This window comes from Oryzias latipes, chromosome 17 (genome assembly GCF_002234675.1).
Source record: "Oryzias latipes chromosome 17, ASM223467v1".
NCBI lineage: Eukaryota > Metazoa > Chordata > Actinopteri > Beloniformes > Adrianichthyidae > Oryzias > Oryzias latipes.
This window is the reverse complement of record NC_019875.2, coordinates 31,005,724-31,018,712: the sequence shown is the minus strand read 5'-3', so window position 1 is coordinate 31,018,712 and position 12,989 is coordinate 31,005,724. Positions and strand designations below refer to the sequence as shown.

General features: G+C 50.2%; 2 protein-coding genes across 6 annotated transcripts in view; one reads left to right on the top strand and one right to left on the bottom strand.

Annotated features, from left to right (window-relative positions):
- LOC101160624 (guanine nucleotide exchange factor VAV3-like) overlaps window positions 1-7,584 on the bottom strand; it is a 59,388-nt gene extending 51,804 nt beyond the window's left edge. For all 3 annotated transcript variants that reach the window (XM_023965041.1, XM_023965043.1, XM_023965042.1), the window contains exons 1-2: window positions 7,266-7,584; window positions 4,458-4,574 (exon numbers count right to left, since the gene is read on the bottom strand). In XM_023965041.1, coding sequence (XP_023820809.1) covers window positions 4,458-4,574; window positions 7,266-7,469 — 321 coding nt within the window. In that variant the 5' untranslated portion in view covers window positions 7,470-7,584. The remainder of the gene's footprint in view (window positions 1-4,457; window positions 4,575-7,265) is intronic.
- Window positions 7,585-8,987: 1,403 nt separating this feature from the next.
- On the top strand, window positions 8,988-12,778 carry LOC101156715 (DDB1- and CUL4-associated factor 8). 3 transcript variants are annotated; one of them, XM_023965046.1, is made up of 12 exons: window positions 8,988-9,055; window positions 9,131-9,220; window positions 9,308-9,876; window positions 9,988-10,128; window positions 10,202-10,296; window positions 10,421-10,531; window positions 10,610-10,740; window positions 10,874-10,981; window positions 11,057-11,187; window positions 11,272-11,391; window positions 12,262-12,378; window positions 12,468-12,778. In XM_023965046.1, exons 1-12 carry the CDS (start codon window positions 9,025-9,027, stop codon window positions 12,573-12,575), a joined length of 1,752 nt encoding a protein of 583 aa, XP_023820814.1. In that variant the 5' UTR covers window positions 8,988-9,024; the 3' UTR covers window positions 12,576-12,778. The 3 variants fall into 3 exon arrangements, with proteins under 3 accessions (XP_023820814.1, XP_023820813.1, XP_023820812.1); XM_023965045.1 differs by having other exon boundaries at window positions 9,305-9,876; XM_023965044.1 differs by having other exon boundaries at window positions 9,131-9,876.
- Window positions 12,779-12,989: the final 211 nt, after the last annotated feature.

The window sequence follows — 12,989 nt, the reverse complement described above, 5'->3', positions numbered from 1 at the left end:
GAACATCAGAACATCAGTCCATCAGTCCATCAGAACATCAGAACATCAGTCCATCAGAACATCAGTCCATCAGTCCATCAGAACATCAGAACATCAGACCATCAGTCCATCAGAACATCAGACCATCAGTCCATCAGAACATCAGTCCATCAGTCCATCAGAACATCAGTCCATCAGAACATCAGTCCATCAGAACACCAGAACACCTGTCCATCAGAACACCAGAACATCAGTCCATCAGAACATCAGCCCATCAGAACATCAGTCCATCAGAACACCAGAACTGTTCCCCAGATCAACCATGTTTTCTGTGAATCAGCAGCACTAACAGCTTCTGTCTTTGTCAGAACCAATGAAGTAGATGAAACCAGAAACCAGACATGACTTTAGTCAGCAGGTTCCTGAGGAGTAAAGCAGGAGAGGAGCTGCTTCCATCTCCCGTCCCCTCTGGCCTCCACAGCTGGAGTGACTTTGCAGGAGAATCTGGGCTAGCGAGGCCTCATTAGGTCCTGGTGGACTAAGCTCAGAATACAGACAAAGTTGGCAGAACCCAAACCCGGTGGATTAGACGGACTGGGATTTGAGATGTTTTCTTCTGCGTGTTTGTGCAAAGCGGAGGAGGGATTGGACGTTCCTGTTCAGCCGTACAGCTGTGCTCTTGATGACGGTCCAACCCAATCACTGAGCGACAACACGTTTCCATGGTAACTCACAGGTTATGAGGCAGAGCCGTCCAGAAGTCTGTTTGTGATGGACGGCCCTTAACATGACGGAGATTACTGGAGTGGATGTAGAGCACATGTGACACACAGGCCTCCTGCAGGATTACCAGCATCCAGATTAACTGGAAGCTTCTTTACAGCCACACGCTGAGGTGGAAGAAAGTCTGCAGTAGAGGTGAGGGCGCGGCACGGCCCACTTACAGGTCAGCTCTGTGACCCTAAAGGTCAGAGGTCACAGCTGGGGAGAACTGTATGGGAGAGCGCTTTGGGAAAATATGTATTCATTATTTTAGTAAGCGCTAGTTTAGTTTAGCTTAAAAATATATATGAAAAAATTTGTATTTTGATCTGCAAACCAGTAAACGTTGGCCATTTGAAACGTCAAAAACGTGTTCAGCGGCAAAAAGAGCTGGAAAAAAAATCCAAATCTAGTTTTTAATGTTTACGCTTGAACAGAAAAGAAGAAACCAATCCGGCTCCAGGTTCTTAATATGTTTCAATCAAGCAAAACTCGTCTATCAGTAATCATGAACTTTGCTGCTCATTTAGCTACAGTGGCCTGGAAGTGAAAATCACATCAACAAATCACTCCACACAAAAAGACCAAAAGAAATAACATAACAGCGTTATATTTTACAAAACCAAACAAAATTCCAGAAACTAAAAAATAAAAGTAATTTCAAGACCAGTGTTTTTCAACCGGTGTGCTGGTGGAAATGACCCATTCACTGATCTAAAAACATTTTCCATCTCCAGGATATCAGCTCTGTGTTCATCCAAACATCCTGATAAAACACTGAGTAGTTAGGAATAAGAAAGATCATAAAATACTTTTTTCTTTGTGTTTATTTGATTCTATTAAAGACATTTTGATAAAAATAACGGTACCGCGATTTAGCCATAGCTTCAGCTGTTTTCTGAAAAGTCCCGCCCCTTTAACTGTCTCTGCCAATCATTCTTGAAGGCTTAATCACATGTCATCAGTCTGACCAATCAGAAGTGGTTAAAGTCTTCACTTCCTTGTTCTGATTCTCTCATAAAGTCTCTCAGTTCCAACAGAAATACCAGCTAAAGCTCGTCTTTAGCGGTGTAGCTTTCCACAGAATCCGGTGTCAGACCGTGGAACAAGAGAACAAAACAATGAAGCTCAGAGAAGAGAGTCTGTCTGCCATCACTACATCTCCCAGGATGCATTAGGTTAAAGTTTTTTTTTTTTTTTTTTTTTTTTTTTTATTGAACAATTGCAACATACAAAACAAGAAAATACAACAATTATGCACATATAATGTACAATAGAATTTTTGTGTTTATTATTAATAATTAGTATTTTTTAAAGAATGCATTAGGTTAAAGTGACAGTGTCTCAGCGTAAAATGAGTCTTCCTGTGATGTCTTGAGACCACATTGAACACACATCAAACAGTTTTTAAATCTTCTAACTTAACTTTTATTCCATCTTTTAGAATAAAACAGCTGCAGCTTCCAGCTTTTTCTGCCACATTTATCACAAAAATGCACATGAGATCATGGAGGGACTGCAGATCAATACAGACTATAGAGTTTCTCCGTTTTTATTTTTTGGATGCTGGTGTGCCGCGGGATTTTTGTCAAGGTTAAAGTGTGCCGTGGCTCAAAAAAGGTTGAAAAACACTGATCTAGAGAAACTGAATTAAATGAAATGAAAAGAAAAACTGGAAAAGGTTATAGGACATCACTGATTGGATGATGACATCCAAACCAATAACTTTGATGTCATCATCCAGACTGTGACGTCTAGCCGTTCCTCCCCTTTTCCGGTTTATTATTGTGTAGAGCGGTTTTGTTCATATTTGTTTTGCTTTTTTATTGTTGTTGTGATCTTAAAAGTGTTTTAGCATTGAGTGATTTGTTGATGCGCTTTCACTTCAGGGACATCATAGAGAAGTGCTATAAGAAAGAAGTTTGATTTGAATTGATTGATAAACATAGATAATAGGATTTATGCTTATTAACATTTGAAGCAGTTAATATTGAGAAACGGGCGAATCAGTGACAGGACGTCTCTTGCTGGAGGAAACCGCCGCCTCATGGTCATCAAGCGCCTGAAACACGTGAACTTTGTCTTTGCTGCTCTCCTCTGTGAAGGTTCTGCTTTATCCAGGTGAGGTTCTGAAGGGGAATTGTGGGATCTGGACTCAAATCTTCTGGAAAAGTTTCAGTTCTCATCCAAGCAGCTTCCTTTCTGCTGCTCTCTTCTATGCTGAGTGGTGGTTTCGGGTCGGCGTACGGTTACCGGGTCAGTGATTTCTTCAGCGTGGTCTTCTGCTGACAGCAAACTCAACCACCTGCAACACGTGTGCTTCCTGCAGATTCTCTGCAGACCACCATGAGTTATCCAAGTTATCCACTGCTGTCATGTTCAACTAGTTTGTGTTCTATTTATTTTAACAAAATGATGAAGTTGGAGCTTTGCTGTTGGAGATTTTCATAAAAAAAAAAGAACTGGTCACTAGAGGGCGCTGATGTGCTGATTACTCTGTTACATTTCACTCCAGAAGAAGACAGCAGGCGATAGTCATTGGTTGTATCGGAATTCCTTCGTCACTCACTACTTAGTACACTTTAGAGTGCACTCACCATTTTCAAACGTCTTTGTTTTCCTGGTCTGAGCTGGAATCTGGATCTAAACAGAACAACTGGATAGCTCGTGTTGCTCTCCGTTATTGATGCTACGCTAAAGCTATCTTGGGGTTGTGAGGGGCTGTAAGGTAGAGGGAGAAAGTGTAAACAAAGGAATGATGGGAAAGGAGCTCTGGCTTACGCCGTGCCAACAGTCCCGCCCACAACTCAGAGGTGAATTTCTAATGAACTCCTGCAGAAACCAGAGCCGAACCCAAATTCTTCCCCTACCCCTACAGGTAGGGTCATTCGGAGGGTTGGGGTGTCCGAGATAGTTTTTTGAAGCGTCACGCTGTGCCCCCAAGAAGAAACACATTTCTTCAGGTGGGTGAGCTCTGAAGCACAGACGTTTTCATGTAAATGTAAGTAGTGACTTTTGGTTTTAGCGTGACTTCAAAGTTCTGAAACTGTTGTTAAGCATTTTCAGAGCCCAACGTGCTAACGTGGATGGCTGGCGGATATTGAAGACGTCACCGCGTGGGAGTGACGTCCGAGTTAGAAGACACTATTTTTCCATAACTCTCCACTTGGAGGGCACAGAGTAGGGTAGGGGGGAGCTGTAGGGGTAGTGGAAGATTTGGATTCGGCCCATGCTTTGAAAAATGACACAGGTTTTTGGATTTTGGCTAAAAACAGCATCATCATTAAAAGCACTGTGAAGGCTTTGATCTTAGATCAGCATATCATTGGAGTGGGACTTTAAACTGATGAACAGACTAAACCATCTGACTGTAAAGAAGCATTTCCTGATGGAACGTTCTCTTCATGCTGCACAGATTACACAGAAACAGAAGAACATTCAGACTTCTTCTGGCATCAAACCCATCAAAGGTGACTAGATTTTAGACAGACAGGGTTAGCCGTCTAAGAAACAGAAAACCCAGATTTCAGAGGTGAGGAAACTGCACTGAGCTCAAAAACGGATGAAAAACTGATGAAAGGCAAGAAGGTTCGGTTTTTAATCCACACAAAATGACTCCTGACAGCAGAAACACTGAAAGGACTCTTCCTGTCCCCCAGTCAAACGTGTCTGACCCAAAGATCGACAGAAACCTGCAGGGTGAAGGGAAGAGTTACCTTTCCAAAGTCTCGAACATCAAAGAGGTCAAAAGCTTCAAACAGGTCGCTCTTCTTCAGTCCAAACACGTCACAGCAGCAGGTCAGGAAGGTCCGGATGTTCTTCAGGCACAAGAACTGCAAACAGGCCAACGTTAGGTCAGTATTTTCCTCCAGAGATGGACAGCCATGCTTTGTTCCCTCATTCCTCTGCAGGGGTGGAGAACCTGACGTTCACTGGTTAAAGAGGACTTTCTCTACCTGAAAGTTGCAGATATTTACCAGTAAACGTGACAAATGTCCTTCATCTGCACTCTAGCAAATGTAAAGAAGAAGGTCGTTTGGGGTTTTTAGCTAAAGCTAACAAGTTCTCCCGTTGTCTGATTGGCTGATCTGTTGGTGAGCGGCGAGTTCTGATGCTGATCAGACCAGAATGTTGACACGTTTTTGTGTAAACTTTCCATTTCAAACACCTCTAGCTTCGAACTGCCTGTCATGCTGATGTAGAATATTTTATTATTATGATATTTGGTCATAGATCATGGGATACGATGAGGTAATTTAACAACAGGTAGCTTGAAAGTGACATGTTCCACTACTATAAAGAATGTTCTCCGTGTCTGTAATGAATGTCTTTCAGGACATGTGAAGGTTCCGGACAGGTGAACATTCAGGACAGGTGAACATTCAGGACAGGTGAAGGTTTCAGACAGGTGAAGGTTCAGGACAGGTGAAGGTTCAGGACAGGTGAAGGTTCAAGACAGGTGAAGGTTTCAGACAGGTGAAGGTTCAGGACAGGTGAAGGTTCAGGACAGATGAAGATTCAGGACAGGCGAAGATTCTGGACAGGTGAAGATTCTGGACAGGTGAAGGTTCCGGACAGGTGAAGGTTCAGGACAGGTGAAGGTTCCAGACAGGTGAAGGTTCAGGACAGGTGAAGGTTCCAGACAGGTGAAGGTTCAGGACAGGTGAAGGTTCAGGACAGGTGAAGGTTCCAGACAGGTGAAGGTTCAGGACAGGTGAAGGTTCCGGACAGGTGAAGGTTCAGGACAGGTGAAGGTTCCAGACAGGTGAAGGTTCAGGACAGGTGAAGGTTCAGGACAGGTGAAGGTTCCAGACAGGTGAAGGTTCAGGACAGGTGAAGGTTCCGGACAGGTGAAGGTTCCGGACAGGTGAAGGTTCAGGACAGGTGAAGGTTCAGGACAGGTGAAGGTTCAGGACAGGTAAAGGTTCAGGACAGATGAAGGTCCAGAACAGGTGAAGGTTTTGAACAGGTGAAGGTCTAGGACAGGTTTTGAACAGGTGCAGGTTCCGGACAGGCGAAGATTCAGGACAGGTTAAAGGTTCCGAACAGGTGAAGGTTCCAGACAGGTGAAGGTTCAGGACAGGTGAAGGTTCAGGACAGGTGAAGGTTCAGGACAGATGAAGGTTCAGGACAGATGAAGGTCCAGAACAGGTGAAGGTTTTGAACAGGTGAAGGTCTAGGACAGGTTTTGAACAGGTGCAGGTTCCGGACAGGCGAAGATTCAGGACAGGTAAAGGTTCCGAACAGGTGAAGGTCTAGGACAGGTGAAGATTTCCTACAAAATGGTGATTTGGCTGCAGGATTGAGGGTGAAGGAAAGCCCCGCCCATTTGCCTCAGAAACAGCAGAATCTGCCCCCTGAGGCATGTGTGGCCACAGAGCAGCAGGAAGGATCTTCAGAGCTGATTTTATCTCCCCAGCTCATCATGGAGACGCCTGTAATCGCTCCCTCCGCCCCCGGGGGCCCTTTTTGTCTGCAGAGGAAGTGCCTGAACATGATGGCTTTGCACCACCAGCAGCCTGATCTGATGGCAGACCCGGCTCTGCTGCCCCATGATCCAGACGGGTCAGAACCGCTGGAGATGATTGGCAGCTTTCCTGTTTAAGCCACAGAAGTCTAGCGGTGCGTTCCTCAGCTTCCTACAGTGGGGGTAGAACTACGGGGCATTTATCAGGCCTGATCTGAACCTGCCAGCAGCCTTCCTGCCCCGCAGTCGTCTCCCTTCACACTTTTTGTTTCCATCTCAAAGATCTGAGGTTAGCGGGCAGAAAAGTGGAGCGGCGAGCTGGCGTGGCCTACAGCTGGAGGCCATCAGGCGTCATTGTGTTTAGGATTTTCCCTCCATCAGCAACATAAAAGACCAGTGGCTGACCCCCCCACTATTATTTACAGACCTTTGCTTTTCATGGGACAGAGTGCTGTGTAACCGTGTCAGACTGTAATCCCATTACTGTAACTGCAGCACCCTTCTGTTACTTTAGCCCCACATTTTACAGGCTGTCGGTGTCGGATTGAGGTGGGGTGGATGAGATGCATCTGTGTTCTGACCCAAACCCAGAGACCCGCCCTCTGTGCTGGGCTGACCCGGTTCCTGTGCAGGAGGTTCTCCCTCAGACTCAACATTCAAAGCTTTGCCAGCCTCTCCTGGGATCAGGATCACCACCCAACAGAGCTCGCCTCAATCACAAACACGAACTGCTGCAGTTTCCTCCTGGGGGGTCAAATGGGTTTTTATCAAGCCTCTCATGTGGAACTGAGACTTGGCAGAAGCAAAAGGCGGTTCTGATGATGCACAATCATGACAGGGGACCGGAGAGACGCCTGTCAGAGCCTTCTGAGTGGAAACTCACTTCCTGCGTTTGCTGAGCAGAAACCAGAGCTCAACTGTTTCTGCTGTCCCCCCCCCCCCCCCCCGTGTCTTCCACCTGAACAATCCCACTGTCGGGATCAACTCATCTCGACTCTTGTTGGTCTGTAACTTTAACGGAAGTTCGTTTCCGATGCCGGTGAAACCGCGCGCCTACCTGGGACATCTGCGGCCGGAGGTTGATCTCCTTCAGGTTGATGCTGTGCGCCCTCAGGTTGTTCAGCAGCTGGCACAGCAGCACCCCGTCCCGCAGGGTCTGCGCCAGGTCGAACACCTGCGCCGTGGCGCCGGTGACCCGGTGGTTCGGCGGCAGCACCCTGCAGCTGATCAGCCACAGCGCGCACTGCCTCCAGGACTCCATGGCGAGCGCGGGGTGTCAGACGGCCGTCGGTGAGGGACGCAGCATGACAGGAGCTGCGCGCGGAGCTCTCCGGTGGAGACCGCTGCGCGCGCATGACGCACTGACAGCCCCCACCCCACCCTGTGTCTGGAGGGGGGGTTTCCTCAACCCGTCAGCCTCCTTGAACTGATGAAAAGATAAAATGACGAAACACAGAAGAGTTTGGAAGCTGATCAGGAGGGTCGGTTAATTCATCTAAATGCTACTTAGTTCGTGTTTTCTTCTTCAAAGACAGACTTTTATTCTGTTTTCATCAACAAAGATGGAAAAACATAAAAGAATAAAAGCAATCTGCACTTCAAAAAACACAAAAGCTCTGAAGAGTGCTATCACGTGCAGATCTTTTTTTCTCGTTTCTGTAAAGCACCAACCAAGTCACAACAAGAAAACACACGTTCCTTCCCTTTCCTCTAGTGTCTTCAGCCTGGGATCTCCGGTCTTCCTCAAAGACAAACTTTCCAGTCGGTAAGAAACCGGAGCTTTGGTCCGTTTGGTGTAGAAGAGGAAAAAATCCTGATCAGACTGATTTAGTCTGAACCAAAGGTCCAGTTCTGTCTGTGACGTCAGCAGACACACAAAACGCTCTAACTCAGGCACAAACAGCTTCCTTTCACAAGAACATCATCTTTTAGTCATAATCCATTCACTCTTTTTTATCTTTATAGCACTAAAATAAGAACATATTCATTTTAGTGCTCTTATGGCTGCTGTCATATATCCCTGATATAGGAGGGCAGAGGCTTCTGTCGGGATTCTTTTAAATTAAATGTTAAATTCAGGTTTCCTGCTACAGAACACCTGAAAGTGCTTCACAATAATTAAAGTCATGAACGGCTCTGTTCTGCGTTAATTGTGTTAAACGGTTTTATAACTAAAGCAGATGATGAGGAAATAAATAAAACAGCAAAGGTAACTTAAAGGTATTTATAGGAGCTGCTGTTTTTATTTGCTTGCGAACTTCCGGTACGTGCGGAGCAGACACCGGAAGTAGACCCGCACGGAGCCAGTCTGACGTGAAAACATAAACAGAAAACGCTGCGTGGCCGCACTTCGCTTTTCGGCCTGAACTTCTCTCCGTGCTTTCTGCCCGCGTTCCCGATGCGGTGTGCTCCCCGCCACACGGCTCTTGTTCGGGGCTCGTAGTCGTAGCCGCCCGCCGGAGCGGAAGGAGCGGAAAAGAAGCGCTCGTGCAGATTAAAGCCCCGCGCGCCGCGGCGGCCTTCCGTGAGGTAACGTTAGCCCCGCTGTTTGCTAGCAGCAGTGTAGCTTTAGCCGCCGGGGAGGGGGGTGTGGGGGTGTTATCGAGCCTTACCAAGGCCTGACAGGGGCTCGCTCGTGGGGGGGGGGGGGGGGTAACGGCGGAGAGCTGTCACCGCCGACGGGGGGTGGCAGCTAGGAAGCTTAGCCTGTGCGTGTTTGGAGCGCGTGATGTCATCAGGACACCTGTAACCCCTCCCTCTGTGACCCTCAGAGCTCCCCCCCCCCCCCCCCCCCCCCCCCGAGGACGACCTCAACCATGGCTGATGCTGACCCCCCCGCACCCCACGGTAACCCCTGAACACGCCACCACACGCTTCCATGTTTTCTGCTGGGGGGGCGGGTCTGACTGTGGGTGTCTGCAGGAGGCTCTGAGGAGCCGGGAGAGGAGCAGCCCACAGAGGGGGGGCCCTCCGGCAGCAGAGAGGGACAGACGCAGCCTCCGGGAGGAGGGGGTGAGTCTGCGGCTCCTGGGGAGGTTTATGCTCCTGCAGGTCTTTCAAAGGTGCCCCCCCTCCTTGTTTCTGTCCCCCAAACAGCAGAGGAGGAGGAGGCAGACAGGGAGGAGGAGGAGGAGGACGAAGACACGGACAGCATGGAGGGCAGCGGCCTCTACTCCCTCACCGACGACGCCGAGAGGGAGAGCGAGGGAGGGGGCCGGCAGAGGGTCAAGGAGAGGAGGGCGTCCAGGAAGAGGAACCGACTTGGCGGCGGCGGCAGCAACCACTCCTCCAGCTCAGACGATGACGAGGATGAAGAAGAGCAGAAAGACGAGGACGACGACGAGGCCATGGAGGCGTGGCTGAAGGCGGAGCTGCGGGAGCTGCGGGGGCCAGTGTGGCAGGCGGTGCCATCGCTGCGCTCCCGCGAGATCGGCAGGGACTCGCAGCAGTTCGTGCGGCGCGTGTGCGGCGCCCGCGGCCTGGTGCAGCGGCTGGAGCTGCAGGGCCGCCTGGAGCGCCACACCGGCTGCGTCAACACGCTACACTTCAACCCCTCCGGCACGCGCCTGGCGTCCGGCAGCGACGACCTGCGGGTGGTCATCTGGGACTGGGCCGTCCGCCGGGCGGTGCTGGAGTTCGACAGCGGACACAAGAGCAACGTCTTCCAGGTGGGGGGGCGTACCCGTCCTCGGTCTGGAGGAAAACTTTATTAACACGCCTTTGAGTACGCTGGATCACCTCATCATTCGTGAGGTAACCATGGGAACCGTTCTCTGCAGGCCAAGTTCCTGCCCCACAGCGGCGACTCCACGCTGGCCATGTGCGCCCGCGACGGCCAGATCCGGGTGGCTGAGCTGTCCGCCACTCAGTGCTGCAAGAACACCAAGAGGGTGGCACAGCACAAAGGAGCAGCGCACAAGGTCAGAGGTCACGACAGCATCACCTGTTGCGGCGGTCCTTCAGAACCCGTCTGACTCCCCTGTCTGTCTCTAGCTGGCCCTGGAGCCGGACTCGCCATGCTCCTTCCTGTCTGCCGGGGAGGACGCCGTGGTGTTCGGGATCGACCTCCGCCTCGACCGTCCCGCCAAGTACGTGCTTGAACGTTTGTCGTACACGAGCGATGTTGGACGCCAAACTTTGTGTCGGTTTGTGCGTGTGTCCGATGATGAGCGCCGTCCTGCGCCGCCCTTCTCCTGTGTGTTTGTGTGGCAGTAAACTGGTGGTTGTGAAGGAAGGAGAGAAGAAAGTGGGGCTCTACACCATTTTTGTCAACCCGGCAAAGACGCACCACTTTGCTGTTGGGGGGCGGGATCAGTATGTGAGGTAGGCGCCGCCGCCGCCGCCATGGTCTCTGGAACGATTCCCTCTGCTTCTCTGAAGTTCTCCTCGTCGCCTCTGTAGGATCTATGACCAGAGGAAGATCAATGAAAACGAGAACAACGGCGTTCTGAAGAAGTTCTGCCCGTCTCACCTGGTGTCCAGCGAGTCCAAAACCAACATAACGTGTCTGGTTTACAGTCATGATGGGACAGGTGAGGACACCTGAGGAGGGTCCGGTCTCGCCTGTAAAAACCGGTGGGACCGGTTTGTTGTGGACGTTCTCTTCAGGATCTGTGGTAGAAATGTGGGTTCTGTAAACGCTCTGAACCGGTTCCGTCTGCCCAGAACTCCTGGCCAGTTACAACGACGAAGACATCTACCTGTTTGACTCCAACCACAGCGACGGGGCGGACTACCTGCGCAGATACAAAGGACACCGCAACAACGCCACAGGTACCGCCGGCGAGTCCCGATAAGTTCAGGTGTGAGATGCGAGCGGCGTCCCTCACCTGCGCTCCTGCCCCGCAGTGAAGGGCGTAAACTTCTACGGGCCGTGCAGCGAGTTCGTGGTCAGCGGCAGCGACTGCGGACACATCTACCTGTGGGACAAGTTCTCCGCTCGCATCGTCCAGTTCATGGAGGGAGACCGAGGAGGAGTGGTGAGGCCATGTCTGTGCTCTGTACTCTGATTACTTCAGTACTCGAGTAGTGGGGGTTGACTCTGCTCCGCGCTTGCCCCACAGGTGAACTGTTTGGAGCCTCACCCACATTTACCTGGGATGGCCACCAGCGGGTTGGACCACGACATCAAACTGTGGGCCCCCACTGCCGAGAACGCCACACTGCTCAAGGGCCTCAAAGAAGTATTCAAACCCTCACACCTCTGTTTGCCCCTCCTCTGTGTCTTTACTCGCCAGATATCCTAGCTAGAGCGCCGCTTCCTGGATCAGGAGGTGCAATGGCTGATGGGACTTTTTTGAATGGTACTTTAGTAACAGAGAAGCTGACGAGCCTGAAAGATCGTTGTAGAGCTTCTTTCTTTACAAAAACACTTTTGGTTTTTGAGTCTGTCGATCACAGACTTAGGATGTAAAGGTGGAGGAAAAACGTCCAGAACTGGTAGCAGCAGAACAGCCCAGACCATCGTACTGCCGCTGCCGTGCTTGGCTTTAGGTGTTCACACGGCTTCCTCTTCAGTCCACAGAGGATTTTCCCAGAAGTCCTGCTGTGTTCAGGTGTTTCTGTTGCGTTAGCTCAGCAGGTGGGGTCGTGACCTCTGAGCTTACCTGAGGCAGGTGAGGCCTGCAGCTTGAGGGGAGCGACTGCGGCGCTCCAGAGTCAAACCGGACGTTCAGATTGTCTGATGACTGCTGAGCTCAGGAGGATCTTCAAAAGGTCTGGTTCAGTGAGGACAGGTGAGGCAGGTATCACACCTGAGAATGGAGAGCTGAAGTTACCTGGGACAGGGGGGAGGGGGGCGGCCACTGCACTGGACAGGTTTCATCCTTTATCGTTAGAAACCTTCTGTACTCGTTTATTTTTGTCGTGGTTGACAAATACTGAAGTTTAATCTGAATCCTTGACAGGAGGGCGGGGCTAATCCCTGGTGCATAGAAACAAACATCAAATGATCAAATTAGCCCCCCCTGATAAAACCCAAAGAAAGGAGAAAAGGTTCTGAACCGCTGAAGAACCCAGAACCCCCCCGCTCACCTCCTGCTGTTCCCCTGAAGGTCATGAAGAAGAACAAGCGGGAGCGGGACGAGGACAGCGTTCGCCACGGTGACCAGTACGACACCCAGCTGCTGTGGTTCCTGATGAGGCACATGAGGAACAGAAGACCCCCCAGGGTGAGTCCAGGACGTCCCCCGCCTCCACCCGGGTTTCTTCACTCCGTCCAGAAACGTTGAGGTTTGAAGTCTGACCCTCTTGTGTCCAGACTCGGCGGGAGGGAGCGGACGCAGACACGGACGAATCCTGGAGCTCCTCCAATTCTTCTGATGAGGAGGAAGGCGGTCCGGACCACGTCCAGTGCATGTCGTCCTGAGCCGCACGCCGCGTCCTGCCAGCACGCCGAAACGGAAAAAAGCTCTTTATCCATGCACAACGGCGAGCACTATTGACACGCCCAGCCTGATGAGCCAGCACATACACACAGATGCACACACAGATAAACACATAGATACGCACACATAGATACGCACACATAGATACGCACACATAGATACGCACACATAGATACGCACACAGATACACACAGATACACACACAGATACACACACAGATACACACACAGATACACACAGATACACACAGATACACACACAGATACACACACAGATACACACACAGATAAACACATAGATACGCACACATAGATACGCACACATAGATACGCACACACAGATACACACAGATACACACACAGATACACACATAGATACACACACACAGTTACACA

What these genes read in the sequence shown, in the direction of transcription:
- LOC101156715 (XM_023965044.1), top strand. Translation starts at nt 9,025, where the DNA reads ATGGCTGATGCTGACCCCCCCGCACCCCACG. An exon ending in ACACCGCAACAACGCCACAG is followed by an intron (nt 10,982 to 11,056) that starts GTACCGCCGGCG and finishes CCTGCCCCGCAG; the next exon opens with TGAAGGGCGTAAACTTCTAC. An exon ending in AGGGAGACCGAGGAGGAGTG is followed by an intron (nt 11,188 to 11,271) that starts GTGAGGCCATGT and finishes CTTGCCCCACAG; the next exon opens with GTGAACTGTTTGGAGCCTCA.